Source organism: Phyllosticta capitalensis (assembly GCF_038381095.1).
Source record: "Phyllosticta capitalensis strain CBS 128856 chromosome Unknown BKA78scaffold_2, whole genome shotgun sequence".
Lineage (NCBI taxonomy): Eukaryota > Fungi > Ascomycota > Dothideomycetes > Botryosphaeriales > Phyllostictaceae > Phyllosticta > Phyllosticta capitalensis.
The window spans coordinates 567,968-595,064 of NW_027117440.1; the positions used below are offsets into that span (position 1 = coordinate 567,968).

General features: G+C 53.8%; 6 protein-coding genes across 6 annotated transcripts; 2 read left to right on the top strand and 4 right to left on the bottom strand.

Moving 5' to 3' along the window:
* Positions 1-352: 352 nt before the first annotated feature.
* BKA78DRAFT_304928 (uncharacterized protein) lies at positions 353-1,778 on the bottom strand. The gene is made up of 3 exons (XM_066887664.1): positions 1,486-1,778; positions 1,233-1,433; positions 353-1,178 (listed from the first exon to the last, which is right to left on the bottom strand). The coding sequence occupies exons 1-3, from the start codon at positions 1,490-1,492 to the stop codon at positions 709-711; spliced, it is 678 nt and encodes a 225-aa protein (XP_066747424.1). The 5' UTR covers positions 1,493-1,778; the 3' UTR covers positions 353-708.
* Positions 1,779-4,994: 3,216 nt separating this feature from the next.
* Positions 4,995-5,405, bottom strand: BKA78DRAFT_292248 (uncharacterized protein; the record flags this gene model as incomplete). Its single annotated transcript, XM_066886024.1, has 3 exons — positions 4,995-5,116; positions 5,174-5,350; positions 5,399-5,405. The coding sequence occupies 3 exons, from the start codon at positions 5,403-5,405 to the stop codon at positions 4,995-4,997; spliced, it is 306 nt and encodes a 101-aa protein (XP_066747425.1).
* A 723-nt stretch (positions 5,406-6,128) lies between these two features.
* Positions 6,129-6,998, bottom strand: BKA78DRAFT_70863 (uncharacterized protein). Its single transcript, XM_066893620.1, has one exon. It carries the CDS (start codon positions 6,765-6,767, stop codon positions 6,171-6,173), a length of 597 nt encoding a protein of 198 aa, XP_066747426.1. The 5' UTR covers positions 6,768-6,998; the 3' UTR covers positions 6,129-6,170.
* Positions 6,999-13,235: 6,237 nt separating this feature from the next.
* BKA78DRAFT_70905 (major facilitator superfamily domain-containing protein) lies at positions 13,236-15,736 on the top strand. The gene is made up of 4 exons (XM_066893621.1): positions 13,236-13,525; positions 13,582-14,056; positions 14,103-14,908; positions 14,964-15,736. Exons 1-4 carry the CDS (start codon positions 13,456-13,458, stop codon positions 15,362-15,364), a joined length of 1,752 nt encoding a protein of 583 aa, XP_066747427.1. The 5' UTR covers positions 13,236-13,455; the 3' UTR covers positions 15,365-15,736.
* Positions 15,737-18,678: 2,942 nt separating this feature from the next.
* Positions 18,679-19,542, bottom strand: BKA78DRAFT_232720 (SMAD/FHA domain-containing protein; the record flags this gene model as incomplete). Its single annotated transcript, XM_066883803.1, has 1 exon — positions 18,679-19,542. A coding segment is annotated over one exon (864 nt), but the record flags the coding sequence as incomplete, so codon positions are not given.
* A 911-nt stretch (positions 19,543-20,453) lies between these two features.
* Positions 20,454-24,416, top strand: BKA78DRAFT_349597 (uncharacterized protein; the record flags this gene model as incomplete). Its single annotated transcript, XM_066890831.1, has 4 exons — positions 20,454-20,588; positions 20,754-21,422; positions 21,519-21,726; positions 21,775-24,416. The coding sequence occupies 4 exons, from the start codon at positions 20,454-20,456 to the stop codon at positions 24,414-24,416; spliced, it is 3,654 nt and encodes a 1,217-aa protein (XP_066747429.1).
* Between the last annotated feature and the right edge of the window lie 2,681 nt (positions 24,417-27,097).

Genomic DNA, 27,097 nt, shown 5'->3' on the forward strand with positions numbered 1-27,097 from the left:
AGGCATTCTCCGTTCCTAAATCTCGACGCTGCTGCGGCCGCCGATGTCTTCAAGCAACAAACAATGCGCGGATGCTGGCTCCCGCATCTATCCAACCAACGAAAGCGCTTCGCATGCAGCGGTCGCAGCGCCTTCTCAACATGCTTCCGACTTCAGCACCTTCCCAGCTCCGCATGTAAAGTGTCAAAATTGAAGCGACTTGTCGCGGTCAATCTTTTTTGAAAGGTAAACCACGGATCAAACCACGGTTTTAGACACTGCAAGCGCGACGCAGCGGGCCGAGCCGTTCGTTCTGCACAAGGATGTAGCCCGCAGAAGTATCATTTTTCTTCAAACAGCCCTGACTGCACCAGAAATTGCAGCAAGGTAAGTAACAGGTTCATTGGAGGTAAGGCCGAACAAAACTGCTTTGCAAATCCATTTCTATATAGTTCCCCCGCCATCTCCCAAAGACACCATCTCCTTTTTCTAGCACACATGGATATCGCCCTGACTGAGAAACCTCGAGCGCTCAACAAGACTTGAGGGAACTTGCTAGTGTACATGGGACTGACTGACTCAGAAACTCCGAGCGTCCAACGCGACTTCAGGAGTTTCAATTCAAGCTTCATGATCATTTGGATAAGAAAGCGGTTATTATGGTCGACAGTCCACTCCAAAATTATTGCATGAATTTTTTCGTCCTGAGACTTCCGCAATCGATAACCGTCAAAGGTGTCGTTCCGTCGCAGTTGCCTCGATTAGTGTTGGCTGGAATGAGATCAACGCCTCGTTTGAATCGCCAAAGTCGGCGCGATATGCGTCGTTCGCTTGGTCATGGTGTCTTTCATTGACATTGTAAATGTCAGAATTCGCTGGTGGACGGCTCGGATCGGCGAGAACTCGACTGTCGACTTCAATTGAAGTGATTGTGTCGATGGTATTTCCATGGCCGCTGTTGGAGGGAGTCTGTCGTCCATCACGACTTCCCGAAAGAGCGTCGATGGAAGTTCTCGAATGGCTGTGGCGGAGGTTGGCATGTTCTACGCCAGATGAAGACCTCTGCTCATCAAGCTTCCGCAGATTGTCTGAGCGGTGTGGGTCACTGAGGTCACTGTTGTGAGCAACGCTCATGATTTCTTGCTCGTCAAAGTCGATATAATTTGTGTTTGCTGGCGTTGTGGCTCTATGGCCCATTTCTTTTTGAAGTCAGAATGAAAGCTGCAAAAAGGGTATACTAAGGTAGCACTCGCCTAAGTCTCCGCCTTCAGAGCTTGAGTCGGCACTTGGCCTGGAATTCAACTGCTTCGAGGACTTGCAAGATGAGAACCACTTGAGAAGGTATCCGCAGATGAAAAGCAGGACCGAAATGACGACACCGACAGCCGAGATGATGGCCTCCTTTGATAAGCCGGAACCTCCACCGGAGGCAAAAGGGGGAGTAAATAAAGTGGCTATATATACTGTAAGTCAAGATCTTCGCTAAGTCAGTCGTGGTTAACTTACAGTTCATGATTGCAGATCAGAAAAGTTGACAAGTGAATGGTTTTGCCTATCTTGTGTCTTTAAAAGCTTTGAAAGGCGAAGGGCAAAAGAGGGTCCCAAGACGACACGAAGCTTATCGACGTGGTGCTAGAAGAAAGTCGGAGGGAAGTAAAAAGGCGAGGCTGAGGTCTCAGGTAGGAGAGCTGATATTGATCTCAGTGGAAAGAAGGTGAATTCGAGGGAGAGATATAAGGTGGCCATGATCGTACGTCGCCTACGAAAGTGGCAGCCCCGATTCTGCTGCACACCATTAGTAGGAGGGAAAAAGAGAGAGAGAAAAAAACCCCCCCGGTGTGCCTGCGCCCTCCGCCTCGCGTCTGCGTCCTGCATGCATCTTCAGGGAATACGATCCGCAACCCTGGTCCTGCCCGCCCATCTCTTCCGTCAGCGGGGCACCGCATACGGTGACTTTGAAAGTTGCAGACTGCAGAAGAGCAGACGAACTGGCCAGCACAAAAAAAAAAAAAAAAAAAACAAAGCCAGCGAGGGTCCCGGCAAAAGGTTGCAAACACAGTGGTACAGATGTCTCGCTGGAGCGACACGAGCAACTGAGTATTTCGCAGGACAGTCCATCTGGCCGTGCCTCAATCACAAACTCCCGGCCGCACCGCGCGGCTTGCGCCCACACCGGCCTGCCTGTTCTCACATTCAGCTTCAGTCTAGCCAAACCCTGATTTGGACTGAGAGCAGCGTGCATGCCACTTGGCTCTCTCGTCTGCCGAATGTGCTTTTCGTACAAAGCAATACATTGGTATTGGAAGACATCGCGAATCGCCCGCGCAACTGCATCGTTGTTACAAGCATAGCGGTTACCATGAACCTTGCATTTATTCAAGCCGCGTCTCTGAGTATTCGCGTCTGGTGTTGGGTGTAGCGAATCAAGGGTCAATGACATCGGAGGTTCTCTCGCCAAAGCCTTGCTAGGGGCGCGTTCAATGACAGCTTTCGGCCCTGGCAGAAGCGCTGAAGATTTGGGAGGGTGCGCAGTGCATCGAGAGACGACCCAGAGAAGCGGATACTGCAAGATGATGTCGAAGGGCAAAAAAAAAAAAAAAAAAGAATGCGCGTAGCCCGGGGGCCCCACAAGCGGTTCTGAGCACGTCGTGCATCGAGCCACGTCCCTAGAGTGGATTGTCGTGGCAAAGGTCCCGCCCGTTGGGAAATGCGACAAATGGGCAAAGCGCGGCATGGCATTGGCATGGGGTGTGGGTGGCCCTATCTCCTGCTGCTGCTGTGACATGGAAAAGTAGAATCTCTTATTGGCGAGCAACACAGCTGCACGCCACCTCTGGGTAAGAGCGACCACGCCACCTCCGACCGCGGTTTGATGTCATCCGCTGAGATGTTCTAGACCATACTCCAAAGACCGACACATTGCCTCGTGGGAAATTCCTGTAACCTCAGGTCCGGATGATGATTAGGACAATGAGAGGTGCCGCTTCGCCGAGGGAGAAATTTAATTTGCTTAGGATTGTACATCGAAGCCTCCAAGTTGGACTTCAAGAGGTTTTACGTCTTCGTCTTCGCCAATAAAGAATTTTGCTCCACTTCCGAGAAGGTCAATCAAGCATCATGAAAGAAGCGCGCTTACGGTATGTATGTACAGCGAAGCTAAAATTTCCAATGAGAACCCACAATGACAACCAAGGAAGAAAGAATAAAGCCTTTGGAATTTTCCAGCAAGAACTCCGCTGCCAATATCGCAAACTCCTTCATGCTGTCTTTGATCCCCGGAAATGCTTGGATTCTGGAATGAAGACCAATTCCAACGAGTCTAACGGGACATGTTGGCCAGCAAGTCCATTGACTTGTGGAGAATCGAGAGAATCTTCGCTTTATGTTTTGTCGGTCTGCAGCTCTGATTGTCATTCGCGTCGTATCTCAGTCATCGTCGTGCCGTCCATGTTGAAAGTAAAGGAGACATCGAACCGAGTTGAAAAGGGTGTACGGCGCTGTCCATCCTGAGTGTGTAGATGCAGATTTTGGAGAATTGGCGCTGACTCTGGTACACATCAGTATCGTCTCTCAATAAGTGGCCTTGGGAATCATTTATGTGCCGACTTACCGGGATCCGGCGTGTGGACAGGAATCTGATTGGTGCACTTCCTGAAAATCCGGAGCAGACTATGCCGAAAGAAGAACCCGCATAGTGGCACAACGACAGCCAAGATGACCCCAACGAGAGAAATGATGGCCTCGCTTGACAAGGCTGACTGCCCCGTGGCAGGAGGCTGATTGGAGGAAGTGTCTTTGCTTACGTAAGCAGAAATTTGGCGATGTCTCTGTCCAACTTACCGTTCATGATTCAACAGACGTGTCGTCACTAACCACCTTCAAATTGGCTGTAGGATAAAAGGCAGACTTCCCAAGACCAAAGTGGGTCAATCAAAGCTTTCTTGAGTGAAACAAAAAATTTGAATGATTCAAGAGCCTGATTGAACACAACAGTGGATCATGCGAGAGAATGGGAGGACTGGTGGACACCAGACTGGGGCTGGGAGTGACGGATGGCTGGAACTAATATTGAGCTTTGGTCGTCACAGCCTCCCCGATGTCTTGCAGGTTCGAGGCAAAATCTGAAGCACGGCCTTGTGCAACTGGTGAGCTGCAGAGACGCTATTCGTCCTTAAGGTAAGCAGGGTTATTGGAGCGACACGGCGATGGACAGCCACTGGAAATAGCGGAAGCTGATAGGTTAGACATTCGTCCTCAACTCCGCAACACATCACAAGGTAAGCGCGTTTGAGCAGCCACAGGGCGAGATCCAGCCACTGGAAACAGGCGAAGCTGACAGGTTAGACATTCCCGTGAGATTCCTCTCGACAAAGCCAAAGTATGCCCCTGATCAGGCTCCCGAGTACTGCTCCTCTCTTGTTGCTCTTGAAATCATATGCAACTACTCCGAATCAGGAGAGGTGTTATTGGTACTTCTGGGAGACCATTTTGAAAGGACGCGCTCCATGTAGCATTGCTCGGGCTGATTGGAAAGCGGTTATTTTCATTCAGATATTTATTGAAAGACCATATGGGACGGTTCGCTCGCGCAATTCCTGCGCAGGCCTGCTTTTTGCTGTCGTCCACTTCCTCTTCTCGAGTAATTGAGTGTCTACCGCAACCAACCTTGCAAGAATTGCGCAATGACGCAGTGGTAGTACATGCTGATGAACGCCTGGACTCCCACGTGTTTGGTGCCGCCCGAGCGCGGCCCGTCCGTCCAGTGAGATCAAAGGAACACTAGCCCAATCAGGCGATGACAGCGATGAAATGGGGTTGGGGCTCTGTGCCACCATGGCACAGGCCGAATGGACTTCTGGAGACTGGTCTTGAGAACGCCGGGCTGATGCAAAAATGCAACCAGATAGACTCGTGAAATTCAAAACCCGCATACAATGAAATGGCTTCAAGCGCGCGACCAGTCGGAAGTGCTGTCCGTTGTGCTCGTCTTCTAGACTCTCAGGCGAATAGACTCTCTAGATGCGGACTCGGCCAGGAGAGTCGCTAAAAGTGGCGGACGAGAAAAAAGTGTACTTTGTGCAGGTCGCGAAGACGAGGCCGTGGGTAGTTGTTGATGTAGGGAATGCAAGTCCAAGTTCTAGCGATAAAATGCATAAGTTCCAAATTAGGAAATTCAGGGGGACACCTGACTAACCGAGTTGAGGCTCTTGAGAGCGTTGCATGGGTTGTTGCGCAAGCTTTTTGGACAAAAGTCGTCGAAGTGGGAACCCAATGAGCGGAACAAAGACCGCAACAATCAATTCAACGATCCCAATGACTGCTTCGGTCGATAAGGCTGGCTCGCTTGCAACAGAGGGTTGATTAGATGTGGCTGTGGTTACGTAAGCACTGGATTTGGCGATGGTCTTTAGAAGCTTACCATTCATGTTCAATGAGAGATCTCACAATCACGGCGGTCTTATGCCAGATTTCTTTCCGAATAGTATTAAAATATTTGAGCTCCAGCAAGGTGAATCGACTTTTGCCCAGAAAAATATTTCCACGGCTCAAGTTTGAACTCGACTGAATGTCAAAAAAACGTGATTTGAATGCACGTTGAAATTGTGGATGTATGAGTGAGCAAGGAGATTTGCCGACGCTAAGGGCGGGCGGGCGCTCGAGAATTTCAGGAGACCTAGGGTGCAACAGTTGGTTGCGTCAGGCCAGGTCGGCGCGGCGGCTGTACACGGGCAAACGTAGGATAGTTGTGATGAAACTGAATATTGGAAAAGCTAAAGGGCGGGCAGACGATGGAGGTTATAGTCCAAGTGTCGACTTGGTTGCCTTTAGCCATGCAGTGACGCAGGGTGCTGTGGCGAAGTCGAATCAAGGCTTGGTTTTGTGAGGGAGGAGATAATGCTTCCGATGTTATCAACCATTTTGCTTGAGATGATTGAAATCTCATGCTGCTTGAATTGCAGCCCTTCATGAGCTTCGTCCCCGCAAGAAAACGGTGCGTAAAAACAAAGACAAGCTTGGATTTGAACACTTGGACTCGGACAGTGTACTTGCATATCGCGGGGCTCTACTGATTGTGCCTGTAAGCAGAGGCAAGCCATCCAATGAAGTGTTAAAGGACCCACTCGTGTGTGCTGACAGCCGCCACGTAGCACAGCCCCGCAATGCAGCGATGGCCAGCCCATCGTTATTCATTAAGGCGTTGAACATGATATTTGAAGTGGTCGCCGCACTTGGAGATCTGGATGTGGACCTGGACCTGCAATGTCCGAATTGGAAATCTCAACGACGCAAAGGGAAGACAGCGGTCTTCGAAGTCTCTTCCGAACGCCATCCCCAAAGCCTCTCCTATCCATCTGCTGATGGACTGAGCCGGATGAGACGGACAGCGAGAAACCCGGACACGGCGCGCTGAACAAGAATTTGGAGGTCAGATCTCCGAACAGGCCATCGAAACTCCTCGTCGCCGCCAACATTTCGTTGGAAAACAAGCAGACAAGCTCGATGGGATATAGAGTCTGTACAAGAACAGAACCTCCGAAGCCGACAGCAGATCGAACTTCGCATCTGGTCATGCAACAATTGATTTGGCAGGGGACCGAGGCGGGCTGGTCGAGGAAACACTCAAAAAAGGGGGCCATGCCGTTGTTGAACAAATCGATTGAACTCCTGGAAACTGATCTTGAGGACGCCGAGCTGATGCGATGAAATGCGACCAATGATGAACCCATGAACCCCGCGTAGACAGACAGCTTTACGAAACGTGAGACCATTTGAGGAAACCGTTCCATTTGCTTGTCTATGAGACTCTCAGATGCACAGACTCGTTTTTCCAAAGGTTGACGCGATCGAAGCTGGTACTAAAAGCAGTGGACGTCGAAAAGGAGTAACGCGTGCATGTGATGAAGCTTCGGTTATTCCCATATGTTGATGTGGGCAATGCGAGTCCAAGCTCTGGTTAGATATCTCATGAGTCCCAATTCGGTAAATTGAATCGCGACATTGGACTGACCTAGCTGGGGATCTGTAGAAAAGCTGCAGCGTGTCGGGTTTTTTGAAAGCGTTTTGAACAGGACTCTGCGGAAAAGGAAGCCAATGAGCGGAACGAACGCCGCAAGCACCAGGCCGATAATGCCAATGATTGCCTCGCTTGATAACGCCGACTTCCCCGCAGCGGGGGCCTGGATAGCGGATGTACCTTTCATTAGGTAAGACGCTGGGCCAGCGGTTGTACGGTCGCACCTTCCGTCCAACTCACCATTCATAATTGGATCCTGAGACAAAGGTACTTTCAAAGTTCCAGGAAAGATTTTGACAGCGAGATGAGCAGAGAGACCGACGAAATACCTTCTCAATGCTCAAAGATGAGATCGGGCAAGGAAGTAATAAACAGTTTGTTGCAATCAGAGTTGAGCCAAAAGCTGCGGTAGAAGAGGAGGTATAATAAGGGGATTTTCCAGAGAAGGTTGCCAGCAAAGAATCGCCCAATACGGCACATGAGGTCTGAAACTTGTGGGCCCTTCGCTGCAAAAAAGGCTGCATAATCGACACAGGGAACTGTTTGGCGAAGGCGCCCAGGCTGCTGGCTGACATGGCACATGGCCGATGATGGACCTCGATCAAGGAGACCCATTTTTCTGACGAACCAAATGTGAGCGTTCTTGTGAGGATGCAAGGACGGACAGGGTCGGCGATGAACAAGGGCACAGGAGACACGTTTTTCTCACGGATCAAAGACGAGCGTCAGTGATGCAACGGCGCGGGCTTACAGGGTCGGTGATTTAATTGGCTCAAGAAACCCCATCTCCCCATACCTTCCATGAGCCATGCATGAGCCGAGGGGACGTTCACGAAGGCCGGCAGGGCCGGTTGGTGATGTGCCTAGCTCCAGGCGGTCTTTTGTTAACAAGCACATGGTAACGATAGGTCTCCCGTGTCACAGTGGCGGAGGCTGACATCGTCGACGCAGCAGACAGGGCCCATTAAGCCACATCTTTTTTCGCTTGCGTCCATGTGCCACTGCGGGACCTATCGACGCCCTCCCTTTTTCACCTTTTTTGCTTGTGCTCAGGTGGCTGTGGGGAGGAATACGTTTCGAGCCTCAGAGAACAACGCGTTGTTCTCTCGAGCTCAGAACCTGCAAAAGCCCACCATGCGCGGGACAAAAATGCGTCTTGCATATAATGCGCAGCTGCTCTTGACTGGATGAGCATGTCGCTGCGACATGGTGCTTTTGTGACGTGTGAATTGCTTGGAAGGGAAAATAATGAGACAAAGCGGTGCCGGCAAGCCACGTTGTGGCGAGGTAGTCGCGATGGTTGTCACTGGAGCTTGGTTGTCACAGTAAGCATCCGCGCCAGCAGAGCCGCGCACCGTTACGTCCACAACTGATTGCTTACTCACCTACCCAACTCGTCCCGCCGACTGACCAATGGACTTTCCCGCCCTAGAGCAGGTCCTCGAGCAGTTCTACCATCATGCAGCTGAGGCGGAACATTCAACCAAGAAAAGACGTTCTCGTTTCCTGTTGAAGATACTCAAGTCAAGCACAAGCTCATCGATAGAACCAGTCCATTGAAGGAGAAGCGGATCGGCAGGCCTCTTTGGGCTGAGTCCACACAGGAGCAGCGAGACTCAATAAGAATTGATGGAGAGAAAATCTTTTCGAGTACGACTGTTGACGGAGAGAAAGGAAGAGATGATGGGGAAGAAAAAGTAAGATCATTGAGCAGCTGACGGAAAAGACTCAATGACTTGATGAGAGTGACAACGCAGTGCCATGTATTTCTCTCGGACTCTGGCGCAATCCAGTAAGTTCTTTAGAGATCCATTGTGTCTACTCACCAGCAACTTCTCCAAGACATTTTAATTGTAGTAGCTGCATCGACCACCGCGGACCGTGGTCAACATCGAACCAACAGGCGCATCCGGCTGAACAGCCAACAATTGCTGCCAGCAGTCTCCGCTGCTTGCATGCCCTCATCCAGGACCGAAGCAGTTCTCCAATTCATCACAATCCTAGCGCCCAGTTCAACCGGATGACCCTCGCGTCCCGTCGTGGTCCAAACTCGATTGACCTCACCAATGCAGTAGCGCTCGCGACCTTCTTCCGTCACCGATTTTCCCAAAGTTTGACGCGATGAAAGTTGTCGCCGAAAGCGACGGACGTGAAAAATGTGTACTGCGTGCAGGTTACGAAGCCAAGTCCGTGTGCAGCCGCTGATGTGGGTGGGAATGCAAGTCCAAGCTCTAGCAGTAGCAGGACTCGTGAGTGCCAAATCAGGAAATCGTGGAGCAACGTCCAACTAACCTAGTTGGGGCTCTCGAGCAAGGTTCCACTGCATCGGTTCCTTTGCAAGCTTCTTGGAAAGGGATTGTCGGAGAAGGAAGCCAATCAGCGGGACGAAAACCGCCATAAAACCAGACCCATGATTCCAATGATCGCTTCGCTTGATAGACCCGAGCCGCTGGGGACAGAGTATTGATCGATGGATGTGCCTGATTACGTAAGCAGGGGACTGAGAAGGTTCCTGTCAGCCTAACTTACTGTTCATTTTAAATCTGAAGATTTCTCCACAACGGTCAAAGCCCTCAGAGTAAACGTTCCCAAAGTTCACGAACAAATGTCGGAGCTTCGAGCAGGATACACAAAGATAGCTCTTGGCTTGAAGCAAAGGATGAAGCGATGGGAGGTTCACGTGAGAACCCGAATAAGAATCTTCGCACGTGACCAGGTATATATAGGCTGGGGGATATAGTAATGAGACTTGAGAAATCCACCTGCGTCGACGGCGGGCAGTCAATCGAACCTTGAATCCCCGCTTGTGGCACAGAGTGAGGCTGAGCCTTGAAGCCCACGTAACGACGCAGGATGTCTCGCCTAGGCCGAATCGCAGCCTATTCTCTTAGGATGAAAAGCAAGCTCCTGGAGCTTTGTGCTCTGTATAGATATGGCCAAATATCTGATCTCAAACAGCGATTCATCATGCCTTTTCTGTCGAAAATTTGGGGGAGAATGGAAACAATCGCAACTTGAACTCGAACATCAAAACTTGGACCAGCATCATAGACTGCAGATCTCTGCCGAGTGCGCCTGTAAGCAGAGGAAGACTGCCCAGTCAAGATGGGAGCAACCCACTTTTGTGCGTGCTGACAGCCGCCACCTAGCACAGCCCCGCAGTATAGCCACAATCAGCCTCCAGCTGTCCAGCGGTTGTCAAGAACGATATTTGAAGGGGCCATCGCATCGAAAGATCTGAATCTGCTGCTCCTGCGATGTTCGAACTGATGATTCTTGACAATGCGGAAGGAAGATAGAGGTCAACGCAGACTCTGTCGAAGGCAATCTCCAAAGCCCGTCTGGACAACAAAAGAAGCAGGGGACCCGGACGAGGCGCGCTGGACAAGAGAGCCAACGGCACTGCTCATTGAAGCGGACGCTGCGTGGAATACAAACTGGATTTCGCGTCTCACCAGGATCTCGACCGCTTCAAATCGTCCCCCTCGTCTACTCTCGAAGATCTTGGAATTCAGTACAAGCGAAGAAGCGACATCAAGAGGAAGCGGGATGATCGGAATACGTCATAGGAAGTTGACCGGTTTGGACAGACTTGCGAGAAGTCGCGTGGAAAGGATTCTCCCACGGTCAGGTGAATGTCCAGAAGTTGGAAGATGTATTTAGGATGTCGAGTGCAAGTCGTTTGGGGAATAATGAACAAGGAGTGTTGATGAGAGGTTCGGTGAAGCGCACAGGAGAAGGAGGATAAGGCAGAAAGGGGATGAAATGGAACAAACTTTGCGCGTCCCCCAAGGGAGGCTACTATCTTGAAGGACTACAACATGCAATCGTCTATTGGACTCCGCGGGCCGTATAGTGTCGTTGGTCAATTGCCCAGTAATCAACCTTACCTTGGACAGTCGCATCAACACATCTTCCTCGAGACCTGGTATGGCTGGTTCGCGAATCCGAAACTCTTGATGGAAAGATACCAATGACAAGTTGAAGTCTGGGTTGAGTCGGCATATCTCCAGAAGTCCAGGTGCGGCCACTGGGGAAATCAATTTCCTTGGTCATGTCGAACCAAAGCCCCCAACAGACGCCGCCAGTCAGTATTCGTTGTTCGATTCCACTCACCCGATAGTCCAAGTTGTCTAGCGATTCAAGCAAACCCCGGGGCTTAGTCCAACCGGACGTCCCGCACGACTTGTCGCGGTCCAGACTCGATTGACCTCGCCAATGTAGCAGCGCACGCGACCTTCTTCCCGTCTTGGGTTGTAGTAGTGAGGCGAGGAAGACGTCAACTCCGACAGCTTGATTGGTGCGGGAGTTTCGACAGAGTACGGCCGGGTAGTTCTGTAGTCAGGCAGCCCGGAGCTGCGGCGATGCGATTGGCTGGCGGCGCTGAACGAAGGTTTCCCGCGGAGACACCGTGGTTCTTGTCTTGTCGTCGGCAATGCCGGTAGCGTGTCATGCTGAAGACAAAGTGGTGCTGGATAGACTGGCGAAGTTGGACGATATCGATGATGCAGCAGACCAAGTGTTGTCTGGACTGCGAAAAGACAGTTCGAGGGCTTGCATGGTAAAGTAAGTGAATCGCAAATTCGAGTCGGCAGTCGGCAAACCGCCAGCACGCGCGCGGCAGAACCGAGCCGCCCAAAAGCGGAAAGACCGGGCGAATGTTCTCCCTAAAACCTTACCGAGTCAAGACGACTAGATAGAGTTCGGTCTGTTCCGAATACAGCAGTCTATGCAGGGCTTTAGGCTCGCTTCAGCCACGGTCGCGAAGTCCAGCTGAAAGTCGTGGTTGCATTTTGCGTACTCGGGCGGTTGTTTGGCATCTGCGCTTCGCAGCCCCAGGATGGTACCGGCCTCATTTGGTGGTGCGCGGCTGATTTGCACGTCTGGGATGTCGTTGCAGGGACAGGGGAAGCAACGGGATTTCAGAATGCGACTTTGCTTCTCTGTTTCCAACGAATGCAGACAGACTCTCGGGATCGGTGGTTCGCGAGAACCATAACTTTGGAGGAAGGGTCGGCTCGACAGGGCTGAGGGTGTCTTGAAAGTTTCCTGGGAAAATTTTTCGTTGTCTGCAAGGCTGTTGTCTGGTAGCCAGTGAGGACGACGGTGTAAACGAAAGGTAAAGTGTCGATGGAATAGAGATGGAGTTTGGCAGACGCGTAGCTGTCTATATTGCAGATTCGAAAGGCAATATATTTGCTCAACATGACCACGTACCAATCACATCAGAGAATGCGACACATTTTAAGCGCAAGGTCAACGCTAACGCTTTTACGAAGAGGCTCATGCGCTTGATTGGTAGGGCAGAAAAGCCACTCAGACTTGGTGGTCAAGGCTGACGGCGCTTCAAGACATCGGGGCACACAATCAACTCCTTGCGCAAGCGTACGATGCAACGTCAGGCGTCTGTTGAGAGTCGAGATGTTTTGCCGTGGCGGGCACAACGCCCCAGTAGCCTGATGGGCTGATACGGCCGGAGTCGAGGGCGACCGAAGTCTCGATTGCCGCCTCGTTAGGGGCCGTGTTGACGTCGGAATTGATATCATTATGGATTCGGACAAGACGCTTGCAGTTGACAGGAGTAAGAGCCGCTGTCGATCCTTCCCAGGGCTCTCGGACGGCACTGCAATGCAAGGCAAGGCATGACTATGGCTCTGGAAATTCCAGAAGGCGGAAGCGGCGACACACGATTCTGCAAGACATGGTCCACGTGGGGGAGGCCGCGTCGAGGTCGAGTAGCATGGATAAGGCAGACTTTTTCGGTTTGTTCAGCCAAGAGGGCGGAGAAGGCCGAAGACAGCTTGGCAATTGGCGTTGTGATCTTGTCTGGCGGGCGGCATTGCTTCGGTTGCTTGAAAGTCAAGAGGCGGACTTGGAAGAGCTTGGGGCCATAGCCATGGTGGCTTGCAGTATGGCGCGGCAGAGGATGGAAGCGGACGACGAGAGATTGGTGGTTGGAGGGTCGGGTAGAATGATGGCGTTCGTGTGTGTCGAGGGAGAGAGAGACGAAGGGAACTGAGAGGTTGCAGTCGCGGTCGTGGTGGTGAGGCGGTCCAAGCGTCGTGATTGGCTCAACACCAACACGTGGGTTCCATGATTGGCCCAGGATGGACTTGGACAGCCAAACGCGTCGCCGGCCGCCCAGGACTTGGCCCAGTGCGTCTTCTGCTTGGCAGGTCCAGCTGCGATGATGGTCCTAGTCATTATACCCTGCTCGTGCACCTGTCAGACTTCTCTATTGGTGCTGCGAACCTTTTGTGCCGTTATGGTTGACCCTCGACGCCGGCCCCCAGAGTCCTTTTCAGCAGCTGCTCCGCCGAATCAAAATCCTTGAGCCCTTTCCTCCGATGGTTTAGTCCCTACTTATATCACCCTCGCACCTCAACACCTTCCGTCGCGTCCTTGTCGTGTCACTCAGTTCCATCGTCGTACCATCCGCCCGGCCGGCTCCCGCAGACACCATGGCCGCTCCAGCTGTTCACAAGACCGCTGGTGGTAACTCTGCTTTCCACAACTTCCACAACGACTATGGTCAGCCATTCAATTCAAACATCATACAAACCGGACCTGCGCACTAACTTTTGTAGCACACATTGCCGACCCCAACGAGCGCAGACGTCTTGCCCTGGCCGAAATCGACAAGGCTCCATTTGGCTGGTACCATGTCCGCGCAATTGTCGTCGCCGGTATTGGTTTCTTCACCGATGCCTATGATCTCTTCGCCATCAACCTGGTCACGCCCATGCTGGGTGTAGTCTACTGGCAGAGCCGCCATGGCTCCAGCAAGGGCAGCATCCCCGAACCCGCCGACACGGCAATCAAGGTCTCGACTAGCGCCGGCACCGTCGTCGGTCAGGTTGGCTTCGGTATTCTCGCAGATTTGGTCGGCCGCAAGAAGATGTACGGTCTTGAGCTCATCATGATCATCTTCGCAACTCTCGCCCAGGCTCTTTCTTCAAACTCTCACTCCATGTCCATTGTCGGTCTGCTCGTCTTCTGGCGTGTGCTGATGGGCATTGGTATCGGTGGTGACTACCCCCTTTCGTCCATCATTACTTCCGAGTAAGTCTTGCACGCACACGTGTAGAGCGCGAGCTGACAATATCAGGTTCGCTACCACGAAATGGAGAGGTGCCATGATGGGCTCCGTCTTTGCCATGCAGGGTTTCGGTCAGTTTGGCGCAGCAATTATGGCTCTGATTGTCACTGCCGGCTTCAAGGAGTCTCTGTCGACGGCCGCGGGTCCCTCCACCTGCTCAGGAGTCTGCGGTATTGCAACTGACAAGATGTGGCGTGTCATCATCGGCTTTGGCGCGGTGCCTGGCTGCATTGCCCTCTACTACCGCCTGACCATCCCGGAAACCCCGCGCTACACCTTTGATGTCGCTCGTGATGTTGTCCAGGCTGGCTCTGATGTCAAGGCCTACAAGTCTGGTCAGCACGAGGGTGTCCCTGACGAGATCACCCGCATCCAGGCCATGCAAGAGCAGGCTCCTCAGCTCGAAGTTCCCAAGGCCAGCTGGGCCGACTTCTTCGCGCACTACAGCCAGTGGAAGTACGGCAAAGTCCTCCTCGGTACCGCAGGCTCGTGGTTCTTCCTCGATGTTGCCTTTTACGGTCTTGGTCTCAACAACTCGGTCATCCTGAAGCAGATTGGTTACTCCAAGGGCCACACCATGTACGAGACCTTCTACAACAACGCCGTTGGCAACCTGATCCTCATCTGCGCCGGCGCCATTCCTGGATACTGGGTGACGGTTGCAACTGTCGACACCGTTGGCCGCAAGCCCATCCAATTGATGGGATTTGTCCTCCTTACCATTCTCTTCTGCATCATCGGCTTTGCGTACCACAAGCTTAGCGGCGGCGCTCTGCTCGGTCTTTACGTCTTGTCCCAGTTCTTCTTCAACTTTGGTACAGTCCTCCCTTGACAAACGAGATCAAAACGACTTACTAACTCAATCACCAGGCCCCAACTCGACCACCTTCATCGTGCCCGGCGAGTGCTTCCCCACGCGGTACCGCAGTTCGTCCCACGGCATCTCGGCCGCCGCAGGCAAGGTTGGCGCCATCATCGCGCAAGTCCTCATCGGTCCCCTGCGCACGCGCGGTGCCACCAAGTCGGGCGACTCCCCTTGGCTCAACCACGTTATGGAGATCTACGCCCTCTTCATGTTCTGCGGCATCTTCACGTCGCTGCTGATCCCCGAGACGAAGCGCAAGACGCTCGAGCAGCTGGCCGGCGAGGTGCCCGGCACGCCCGAGTACGACCCCGCCATGGGCGGCCACCGCCACACGGCCGGCAGCGAGGGCAGCTTCAATGGCGAGAGCGTGACGGTCGAGAAGGGCAGGCCGGAGGATATGGCGTAGATGGTTGTTGGTTGTTCGCGGTCTTTTGACGACACTGCTTGCCCGGTGCACCGCTTTCTTGGATGGAACGCGGTGGCGCTTGGTAGGGCTCGCAGTCTTCTCCTTTCGTTTTTAATATATCACGGGCGGATCGTGTCGATGGACGCTCCCTCTTTTCCTTCCTCTTCTCACACCGACCCCACCAACAAGCCCTTTCACCTTCCTCTCGATACCTCACTCAAAACTGAACGTTTCAAACGAATGGACGGACGGACGAATGGACCTGGGTGGGCGGCTTCCTGGGCTAAACGGGCAGACACACACCTGCCTTTTTCCCCCTCCTTCCTTTCTTCCTTCCTCCCCAAGCTTCCATTTTTTCCACCACTACCCAAAAATTTAGACAGCGAAGCGAAGAAATTTCATCGATCGCCCATTTCAATTCTTCGAACTGCTCTCAACCTCGGCAAGAATTTGCCTCGTGATGTGTGCGAGCTCGACCAAGGGTGCGTGAGACGTCGCTCGCTTCCCTCCTGCTTGCCCCACCACACAACAGAAAATTCAGGGCTCAGCTCGATCGAGCGACGCGAGCGGCCCCAGAATCGTACGTCGCATCCCGTGATCCCGTCGGCTCGGCACATCTTCCGCCGCGGGCGGTGGGGCGAGGGTGTGCCCTGGGTCGGGCCGACTGCTGGACGGTGCCTGCGATCTGTCTGTCTATCCGTCTGCTTGTGAGAGCAGTGTCGTCTAATGGCAAGGAAATCAAGATGCGAATGTCAGGAGCGACGGGAGAAGGATGGGTTAAGGGGGCACGGAAGCAAAAAGCTGCAGGCCGATGGTTTGGAAAGGCGAAAATTGGATGCAAGATGGAGAGACTGCGAGGTGCCGAGGGTTTTATGGGTGGGTTCTGTTGTCTGGGTGGCACAGACGGACGAAGGACGGACAACGCGGTGGTGGAGTCTGTCTGCAAGTCTGCAGGCAGGAATGCGTGCACAATCTCTGCTTCCAATCCTCCCTTCAGAACACAAAATAGCAACTCCAACACCATCATCTTGCGTTCCTTCATCAACAAGACCAACTTGAAACTTGGTGATGGCAAACCACCAAAAGAGTTGGAAACCGTCTCACCTTTGGTCTGTAGGTGGCAACCTCAGGCAGCCTCCGGGCATCCGCAGCGATCGCTACCCGTTCCTGAAAACCGCCCCACAGCGTTCCCCCGTTCCGCTCCGTCTCCACCTACCCACCTCCCGCGCGCGCCTCGAACGGTCCGTCTGGCCTGTTTGCTCCACACGCGCAGGGAGGGTGGAGAGGAGGGAGGGGAGGGGAGGGAGAGCGGGCATTTTTGAATCGATGGTTTGTTGGGTCTGCTCTTTTGATGGTCGACGATGCATTATTGGAGTTCTGATGATGCCTCAGACCGAGACTTTGCAGCAGCAGGTGCCTTGAATGGCTATGGAGCTTTTCTTCACGATGCCTGGTTGCATTGTTGGGCGTGAAGACAACGACGAAGCTGTTCGCGCCGATGCCGTTCTCTGAATCCAGCATTCCCTCCCTATATATGTGAGTTTGACAACACCAACATGAGAAAAAGTCATCAAGCTCCCATCTGTGCTCCAGCATCAACAACAAATCCACCTCCATCGCACCCAACAACCATCTCATTATCCAACCCTCCCGACCCAACGCCCCGGGCCCCACCTCCACGCCCTCTCAGCCAAACCCAACCAGGGGCGACGGCGTAGCGCAGCCAGCAGCCCAGCCTGCAGCGTGCGTGGCTGCAACCACCGCAGCCGCGCACCGCTGTGCCGCCGCTGCTGCACCGCCGGACCGGGGTCCTGGCCAATCAGCGGCCGCCAAATCGCGCCGGCACTCTAGTGTTGAACGTCGCCGGGACTTCTGCGGCGCGTTTGTCGGTGCGATGGAACGGCACAGTCGGTGGATGGGCGGGTAGCTGGGTTCCATGGGTCAGGGTCGAGGTGGATGGTGAGTGGGTAGGCTAGGGTAGGATAAGTTTGGGAGGAATGGATGTAGAAGAGTGGGAAATGGGACTAGGGAGGGGTGATCCAGTCCCTCGAGAGATATGCATCTGATGGCCGTCTCTGGAAACGCCTGCTCCCATGGGCTTCGAGTTCGAGTTCGAGTTCAACGAGACAGTCCGAAAGTCGTCGATGCGAGCGAGTTGCAGATTATCCAGGGACAGGGACGGGATAGGTGCGGATGCGGCGGCCAAAATTAGCTGCTGCGCTGGACCGAGGAGAGGCCTTTGCCTGGGTGCTGGGTTCAGTCTTCAGCGGAGATGTTGCTTGCTTTTTATCCGTCGTTGATGCTGTGCTCTGTCTATTGCTATGTGGAAGAATGCTGTTGATGCTTGGTTCAGGTTTGAATGTGTCGGTGTAGTGACGACTGAGAACACATCTTTTCTGGAGCCTCAGATGATCAGTAAAGAAGCAGTTTTATCAAAACCTCTTCCAGCTTTCCATCTGCGCCTTCCATGTCAGCCGTCAGCTCTTCACAGCCAACCAACGGCCACACCCCCCTCTCCCCACATGGATATTGCATGCATGGCACCCCACAAACAGGCGAATCGACAAAGCCTCCCGGCGCATCGCCATCGCCATCGCGCAAACCCAAACCTCAGCAGTCAGCGGCCCCCGATTCGACCCATGCTCCCGCCGTCGTGGTACGGGCGACGGCAAGTCCCCACAGCAGCACCCAGCCCTACCCCTAAACCCTCCCCCACCACGCCCGCTGCCCTTGACTTCCCTGCCCTTGGCCAGATGACAGACAGGCATGCAGGCACCTGCCAACCGGCAGACTCCCACCCACCCACCAACCCGAGGCACCACGACCCCCATACCCATGCACCCTCGCCTGCGCCTTGCCCGGCGCGGCAGCCGGGCTAAGTCCAACTTCGAACGTCGCGTCCTTTTGGAAGGGCCGAATGTGACGGTGCTTCTTGTTTCGGCGCTGCGTCGTCGTGCTTGGATCTTGGATCTGCTGGTGCGGAGGTGCGGGGGTGATGCTGTTTTCTTGTTTCCCATTTTCTTGACTTGTGTGAGCTCAGTTGCTGCCCGCGGCCCGAACATGGTATCGCGTTGGAACATGTATTTACCCGCCTTTTGTTGTTGTGGACGTGGTGCAGTAGGAACATGTAGGAGCAGGATGATGCAGGTTATGTCGTCGATGATTCCTCTGCGTTGCTGCCTGGTGACGATTCTTGGCTCCAATGACTGGTGCGGTGGTGGAATTTGATTGGTTTGTATTCTTGTTTTTTTCTTCCAATTATATACTCCCAGTTGAAGCCAGCTCAGTCCAAGTCTGCCTTACGCCGGAGCCAGCATCATGATGTACTCTCTCTCGCTCTGCCCAAACTTGATCATGTCCTGCGCCATCACCTCCACAAAACGCGTCGCTTCAACCTTTTTGCCGTTCAGAAAAGTACCGTTGCTGCTCTCCAGATCAATCAGGTATGGGCGCACTTTGCTCTTCTTGTCGCCAAATTCGTTGGTGCGCGTTGTATAACGAAACTGCAACACCGCATGCTGCTTGCTAGTGCTGGGATGCTCTACCAACAAGTCTGCTACCGCGGGCTCGCGTCCAATGAGCCAGCAGCTACGACTCCCCAACTCCAATGTGTGCAAAAGGTCCTTGCCCTTGAAGATGTAAAGTCGCCAGTCGTCGCGCGGCGGAGGCTTGCGCGCATCGGGTGGCTCGTTGTACTTGAGGACGACGTTTGTGCCAGCAACAGTGTTGGTCTCGCGTGCGAGTAGGCCGGTCTGATTGAAGTTTGGCTTTTCCTTCTCTACAGGCTTGTCGACCGAGCCGCTACCACTGCCAGTGTAGGCATCTTCTTGAGAGGGCAGGGGTTTTGTAGACCGTTTGCTGCGCGGAGCCGGAGATGCGCTGGTCGAGGGCTTGCGGCGCTTTGGCGAGCGCGAGCGCGAACGGCCGCGTCCGCCGCGCCGTGAGGAGCGTGGTGAAACCGAACGCTCGCTCTTCCTGTCCTTGCGATGTGGCCGTGTTGGACTGCCCGAGCGGTCCCTGTGGCGCCGTCTCTTGTCATGTCTTTCGCGGGATGCGCTCCTGCTTCGATTGCGCTCGTCGCGGGATCTGCTCAGACTCCTTTTCCTCCTTGAATCTTCTCTGCTCTCATCCCTCTTGCGTCTGCGGCGACGCTCCTCATCCCGACCATCTCTCGAGTCGTCTCGGTGATTCCGCCTCGAGTGTTTGCTCCTGCGGTCCTCTGGGCTTCGCGAATACCGTTTACGGCGGCGTTCTCTGCCATAGTCGTCTCCGTCTAGATCCCGCGCCCAGCCACGGCCGTGGACCCTGTCTTCCGACGGCGACCGTCTGCGTTCACGCCGTGGCGGTGGGCGTGGCGGCGGTGACGTTGACGCAGAGTCTGTTGCCATGGAGTGTTGGGAGGAGATTTGTTGACGGCGTGCACAGGTGACCGGGCGGCGGACGGGTAGAGCGGCTCAAACAGCCCAGGCGACTAAGAATAACCCAGTGGCCGCGAGCGTTGGCGTAAATGAGGTTGTTGTGTAGACTTGAGATTGCAGTGAGGAGCCTGGAAGAGGGTCGAACAACGGCGCGTCCGCCAAGCGAGCGACGTCAGTTGCCGCGGCGAGAGAGGGCGAGAGGACCCGGACCTGCTCCACCAACCCCGACTCTCGCTCCCACACCACCCGCATCTTGTTTACCTCGGCGGCTAAGTCGCCTGCTGTTGACATCACCAACGGCTTTCGAAACTTGTACTACGACACGATGCAGGCCATGTCGTCAAAACTGGCGTGTCCACCCTCCCGTTTCAGCGTCGACGGTGGAGCCTCCCTTGCAGGCGTTGCAGATGGCATACTTTGTGCAGCCTGTCCTCTTCTCTCATCCGTCAATTCTCCAATGCTTTTCTACGCGCTGGAAACGCGTGCATCTGTGTAGCATACATACGTTGATTGCGTCAAGTTCCTCGATGGGACTTGCATTCCTTCATCTCTTTCCTTTTAGATTGTGCAAGCCCGTCTCTTGCGCTCCAATTTGGCAATTTTCTCTCTCGTCTCATTGTGCAGCCTTTTCCTTGTAAAGTCGCATCTCAATCTACCATGACGCTCTCGTCATGTCGAAAAAGATATTCCCTTGGACAAGAAAAGAGCGGAGGAACGCCCTCAAATCCTACCGAGTCGATGGCTTGATGCCAGTGGCCATGTACGAGCCGCACTCTGGCCGTGGAAGAGTAATTCGAAAACGAAAGGTAAGCAGGTCAAGCCGCGCGTCAGATCATAGAGAGGAGCCTGCTTTTAGCTTGAAGTTCCGTGGAGAGCCGTCGCTGGGTGCGCAACGTGCGTTTTGAAGACGGCTCCATATTCTGAAACCACCGGACGCGGGAGCATGTCATCTCATTGACAACACCACATAGAAGAGCCACCGGCCAAAGCCTCATAACATTGCTATTCCTTCACCGCGAACTTCGTTCGCAGCATGTTTCGCTCCTCCCTCGGTGCTGCACGATGCTGCGCTGACCTCCGTCTCGTCCGCCTCACACCTCGTCGCCGCCGCCGCTACTGACATGTTGCGCTCTCCCGCCCTCAACAATGTCGATTCGCCAAAATCCGTCCAAACTCTTGCCCCGACCCAGTATCGCGCCAACACTGCACCGTCGCTTCCTGGCATCGCGGAGCTGCCCGGCTCTCTGCTGCAGGAAAACCAAGGCTTCCTGGGTGACGACAATTTCCAGGATGAATATCGCCCGACTGTAACAGAAAGAACGGGGAGTCCACGTCTCGAAGGCCAAGAAACGAATTTGGCAACACGGCTAGCCGCGTCGCGCAAACGGGGCCTGACTGTAAACACTGGTGCTGTCCACGCCGACGTGATGAGCCCTGGTCTGAGTACCAGCGGAACCCAAGCCTCCAAAATGTCTCGTCGGAGTGGAGACTCTAGGTCTACCAGTTTCCGGAGCAGCGATTTCATGGGACGGCGGGGCATCCATAGCGACAACAGCTCCATGTTTTTCATGCCCTTGACAGAAATAACAGAAGGATCGAGTGTTTATGGAGGGTCAGAAGGGTGCAGCACTCCTTCCAAAGTAAGCAGCCAAACATCTTTAATCACGTGCTTCACAATGGAGACATCCGTCGAGACTTGTTCCTCCTTCAAAGTAAAGCTGACGGGGTCGGCGCAGACTTCTAATGACCCTGAGGCGCCCGCTTCCGAGAACCTGCAGGAGACTCTCCTCGCAAGGAACAAGACCATCTTCAACCTGAGGTCGCAGTTTGTGAATTTGCGCAAATCCCACAAGGCGCACATTCGGACTCTGGTCGATGCCCACACCAAGGACATTGATGCTATGAAAAGTTATATCGATTTTTTAGAAAATTCAAGAGAAAAATGTAAATTTCCGTTCAGGAATGCGATTGGACCCTCTGACAATTTCGCAGCACCGGGTCAGGACCAAGATGGAGAGGAAGGCGCAGTATCCAAGCCGGTGTCCTCGGACCCACCTCAATTACCTCCTTTCAGCGCATCCTCATTAGGCCCTCGCACTCGGGCAAAAGAAGGTGACACTAGAATGGACGATGGTCGAGATTCCGCAGAGTCTAGCAACGAGTTCGAGGAACTGGCCAAGGTCAAAAAGTCGCTTTACCATGCAAATTGCCAAATCCAGGCCATGAAGGAGCAAATGGAAGACTTGGTCGCAAAAAAGGATTCGTACAAGGAGCGAGCCGTCGACTTTGAAGTAAGAGTGCGAAACAACGCCGAAATCATCGTGGACCTGCGCGACATCGAGTACAAGCTGGAGTCCGAGAACCGAAAGCTGCAAGACAGGGCCAAGAAACACAAGGAGCAGTTGGAAACCCTGCGATCGCAGCATCAAGAGCACATCAAAAACATTGTACAGGAAACCGAGGCCGCTAAGCACTACGCAGAACTGCTGTCCGACCAGCTGAAGAGCCGAAAAGGACCCAATGACACCAAGACCACCGTCGCCGAACTGCTCACCATGGTCGAAAGCCTGAATAAAGCGCTCCGAGAGAAAAACACCCGCATCCAAGAGCTTGAACGCCTGAATCGCGCTTTGCAAATGGATCACGACGAAATGGAGCACAAGCATTCGGCATACGTAGCCAGGCACGACGAAGCGCTCTCTCGCGAGACGAAGAAGAGACGCAAAATGATTGAAAAGGCCAGGGAAGCAGAGACGCAAATCACAGGCCTCAAGGCTCTTGTCGAAGAGCAAGGCAAGGAGCTCAAATCTGTGCAAGCAGAGTACGAGCGCCTGCGCAAGCTACTGCACGCCGAATTGCGCAACCAGGCCAAGGAAGCCTTGTCAAGAGGCTATGTTGCTAGCAAACCTTCGAACAACGAGGAATATTTTGAGCTCATTCTGAAGGATACTCGGAAGCGCGTCCAGGACTTGATTGCTCAAGAGGGGGGAGAAAAGTCATGGGAGCCAGCGTTCAATCCCTATGAACGCGTCGAGCAACTGGAAAAGGAGATCGAGTTCCACGTCCGCGATCTCATTCACTTCAAGCGAGAGGCGCGGGGCTTCAAGAAGGATGTCAAACGTGCAAACAGCAAGATTTCTGATCTCAGCGCTAGTCTCATGGCAGTCTCGGCGGAACCGTCGCCTGGATCGGCCTTGTCAGCACCAACCCAACAGTTCCTCCTCAAGGACACTCCAGAGCGACGTCCAAATGGCCTTGGCATCATGGGTCCTTCGAAGTCTGCCGATTCGCCGGAGGTTTTCCGATTCCCGGCTTCCGCTCAGACCCTCTCTGCAAATACGACGATGCGTGGTGTCCCCCATTCTGCGCCCCTACCACCTCTGCCACCGACACCCTCAGCCACTACGTTTGCAGCAATAAACCGCTCGCAGAGCAACAGACAGTTGCGAGAAGAAATCCCTATCCAGTATACACCGGCCCCTGCGCCCCCTCCAGCAGGTCTACCTCCGAAGCCGCCGAAGCTCCATCGTCCCGACTCGGAGACGTTGCCCGCTCCTTTTCTCCAGCCGATTCCCAAGAAGAAACGACAACCAAATAAACACAAACCCCCAGCCTTGTCCATCACCGCTCCACCCCCGTCCAATACTGAGACCACTATAACGACGCCGTCGCCGTCCACGTACTTGGTCCGTACTGAGCAGCAGCAAAAACCGACTCCACCGCTCCCCTCGGCCACGCTCGCTCCTCCGAAATCTCCAAATGGCCCGTTACATCGGAGGACACCCTCTGAGCGTTCCTTCGGCCTCTTGTCTCCGTCCAGCTCGCAACCAGCACCGCCATACACTTCTGCTGCTGCATCCGACAAACCGAATGTCTCTCCCTCACCTAGCCCCTCCAGTGTTACCGTAATGCCAGGCCCGCCTCCGCCTCCTCCAAAGAAGAAGATCATTCACGCCCCAATGTCTCTTTACTTTACCGCACCCGCCCATATGTCTGCCCTCGAGACCATCCGGTCAGACTCCACCGTCGACGGTATGTCCATGCTCGAACGCAACGGGGACGAAGACGACGACGAGCGGCCCCTGCTCAAGCCGACCAGCCCTTCCAGCCCGACCAGTCCGACCATCACTCAGCGAAGCATGACCGCCAGCATCATATCTGGATCCGACGGCGGGCCTTCGGGCAGCATGATCGGCGTCGCGCTAGGCGGCGAAGATCATCCGCGCTACGAAAGGACACCGCGGGACGAGCGACGCCACGGACTGCTCGCCGTCAACAGGGACCAGCACGCCTTTGAGAGCGCACGGGAAAGCCACGTCCGGGAGAGCTGGGCGCGCGAGGCTGTCGAGGCGCTCATGGCCGACGTCCTGGCGCGCGTCGAGGAAAACGACCGCGTCGAGCGCCAGAAGAGCCAGCGTAGCCAGAGAGGCCGTACCCCCGAAGCCCGTCCTGGCGCCCCCAGGGACCCGAGGGACAAGTCGTTGCCAGACGATCCCGATGAGGATGGCGACGGCATCGGCAAGACGCTGCGGCGCCTGGGCCGCCGTCGTGGCATCGACGTCGAGGGCCTGCTGAGTCGCTACAGTAGGAAGGGCGTCGTCATGCAAGGCAAAGGCGAGGTGAAGCAGTTTTAGACGGCTCGATTGAGTGAGCCGAATCGACATCGACATGGGCGTTTTCACGATTTTCTTTGCACACTTTTCCTCATCGCATACATCTCTCCGCGGCGCATCTACATCTTCCACGCGCAAGCAAGAAAGACAGCAAGCATTTGATACCACCATTGGCTTTCGTTCCTATACCACCACCCGCTTTCTTTTCGTCGTCAATCTTTCCACCCATTTGTCATTTTCCCACTTTTTTCCTTTTTACTACAATCGTTGCATTTTGCGGAGCGGAGCAGAGCGATCTTTGCATACTACACACGATGCTACATACACCCATGACTGACAGGGAAAGAAGATGAAGAAGGAGAAGAGCATAGCAGAGCTGGCTCTCGCGCGACGACTGCTTCATGAGAACCGGCCGCTGCGCGGAGCGAGCGAGCGAGCGAGCGATGCGAAATCCGAAGAGAAGAGAAAGAGATGGATTTCTTTTTGCAATCATCTTGCGGCGTTGCATTGCATGTGGGCGGCATCCACGGCGGCATACTTAGATACATCATCTCCTATTGTATTATTGCTAATGTATATCAATATTATCTGTGGGAGAGAGACACCTTTCTCCCACTTCTTTACATCTCTCTGTTTCCTTCTCGGTGTGTTACATTTCCCCAGAATCTTCGTTCAAATAAAGAAAGAGCTGGAGAAAGGAAAAAATGGGGGCGATTAACGCCATTCACAACGGACTTGCATAAGACACAGGGAACCCCCTCCTTACTTTGGTGGTCAGGATCCTTGTCGAAGCGGGTCGGCCCGTTCCCGAACATCTGGTCGCCATCTTCAGGAGAACCCGAGACTGTCTTACTGCTCAACTGTCAGATAAACAAACTCGTTCTTCATGAATGGTGAGATACAGCCCTTCTATCACGCTGAGTGCTTGACGTCACTGGTGATGCTTTACTGATTCAGCATGCAGGTGACCTGATAGAAGAGAGCGTGCGGTCGCTGCCTGTTTCTTCAGACCTCAAGAGCCAGCTTGCGGCTAGAGTCGGTTCATTACGGCTGTCCGATAGTGACTAGCCATCGAGTAGAGGTTTGTGAACTACCCATACCTTAGAGCGTCGTGCCCGACGGCGTCGCGCCCGACGGCATGCTCGGATAGGGAAGTGGAGACGTAGATAAGGCGGTGCGAAGCGCAGTCACGCTCCCACGCACCCGCCACAAGCCCGCAACAACAGCGACCAGCGAGGTTGACCGGACCTTCCTTCGACCCACTTCTTGCTATAACAAGTTAGAGCCTGCAGCATACGCTGTCCCACTCTGGCTACTAGAGCAGCAATCTTTCAGCTATGTTGCTCAGCCCCATGTTGATAACATGCTTCTGGAAGTTCTCGCGCTGTGACGCTGGCGCTTCTGGTCCTGCGCTGGTCTTCTGACTATCCATGTCCGACGCGCATTCACGTGTTGGCCAGTGGTGATTTGATAAGCTGCCACAGCCAACACTTCCTTCACTCACCCTCCATCGCTTTAAACAGTCCCTAACACCTGCGCGACTGCTGTCTCCAGTCACTTCTCCTATTCTACCAGCTCCATCTTTCATACTATTCCTTTTGGCATTTCTTGACTTTGTAGGCTCAGTTCAGGCCTCAACTCACTCGTATTCCACCGTTCCTCATCATCCACCCCAATCGACTACTTGCTCCAGCGGTTCCTTGGGAAGACTGCATCACTCCTACCCGGCGTATACCTACACCACGAGAATTATACACCTAGTCTATCTCTATCCTCCGTGTACAACAATCTCCAACTAGACTCAATTGCTTTCTGTGGCCCAACTACGAGACACCTTTCGGACTTCCAGCCGATCAGAATCTTGTCCTGCCTCGAAACCATTTGCTCGACCCTTTGCCCTCGTAGGATATACACAACAAAAGCATGAAAAGTTAGTACTCTCTTCCAAAGCCAACTAGCCAGCGACTAACTTCGCAAGTACATCCACAGGCCCTCCGCCCTCCGACCAATCAACCTGGTCCAGTGAAGTCATCATCGGCATCGTCGGTCTCCTCTTGACCGTGCTTGTGCCAATTGTTGGCTTCATTTTCCGACACCACATACTCAGAATGCTTGGGAACAAAACCGTAAAGCATGGCATTCGTGTCCCAGATCCAGGTCAGTACCATGGCACCGCAAGATATCGGTCGAATGTCTCGGACTCATGGACTCAAGCTGACTCAACCAGAATCGGTCCCAGTGCTGGAAAGTCCAAGCATGCCCATACTTCCACCTCGTCGTCAACAAGACCAAGCGTTCTCCACCACCCGCGTCGATTTCTACCTGATGTTGAATCTGCATGGCGTATCAGCGACTGGGCTACATCTGGGGAACCGGGGACCCTGAAAGCCAGGGGACACGCAAACATTCATTCCGAATCCTCCGCCCTAGCATCACACGGTTTTCGATGAATCGTTTCTCGATTCTGATACCCTTGTGCAAGTGTACAGTCACTAGGTCACCCACGAACTCGATCACTTTCTACGTTATGAGCATTACGAACCGGCGCAAAGAGCCTAGATTGGTTGGCGTTGGTTTCTTTGGTCGGATGATATCTTTCCGTATTCCCTTCCTGTTTTGAAGTTGCTTGGCCCTGGGAGTCTGGCGCATGTGATGGCTCGGTAACAGCACTTTGTTGTTCAACACAACGTTCTCATTGCATC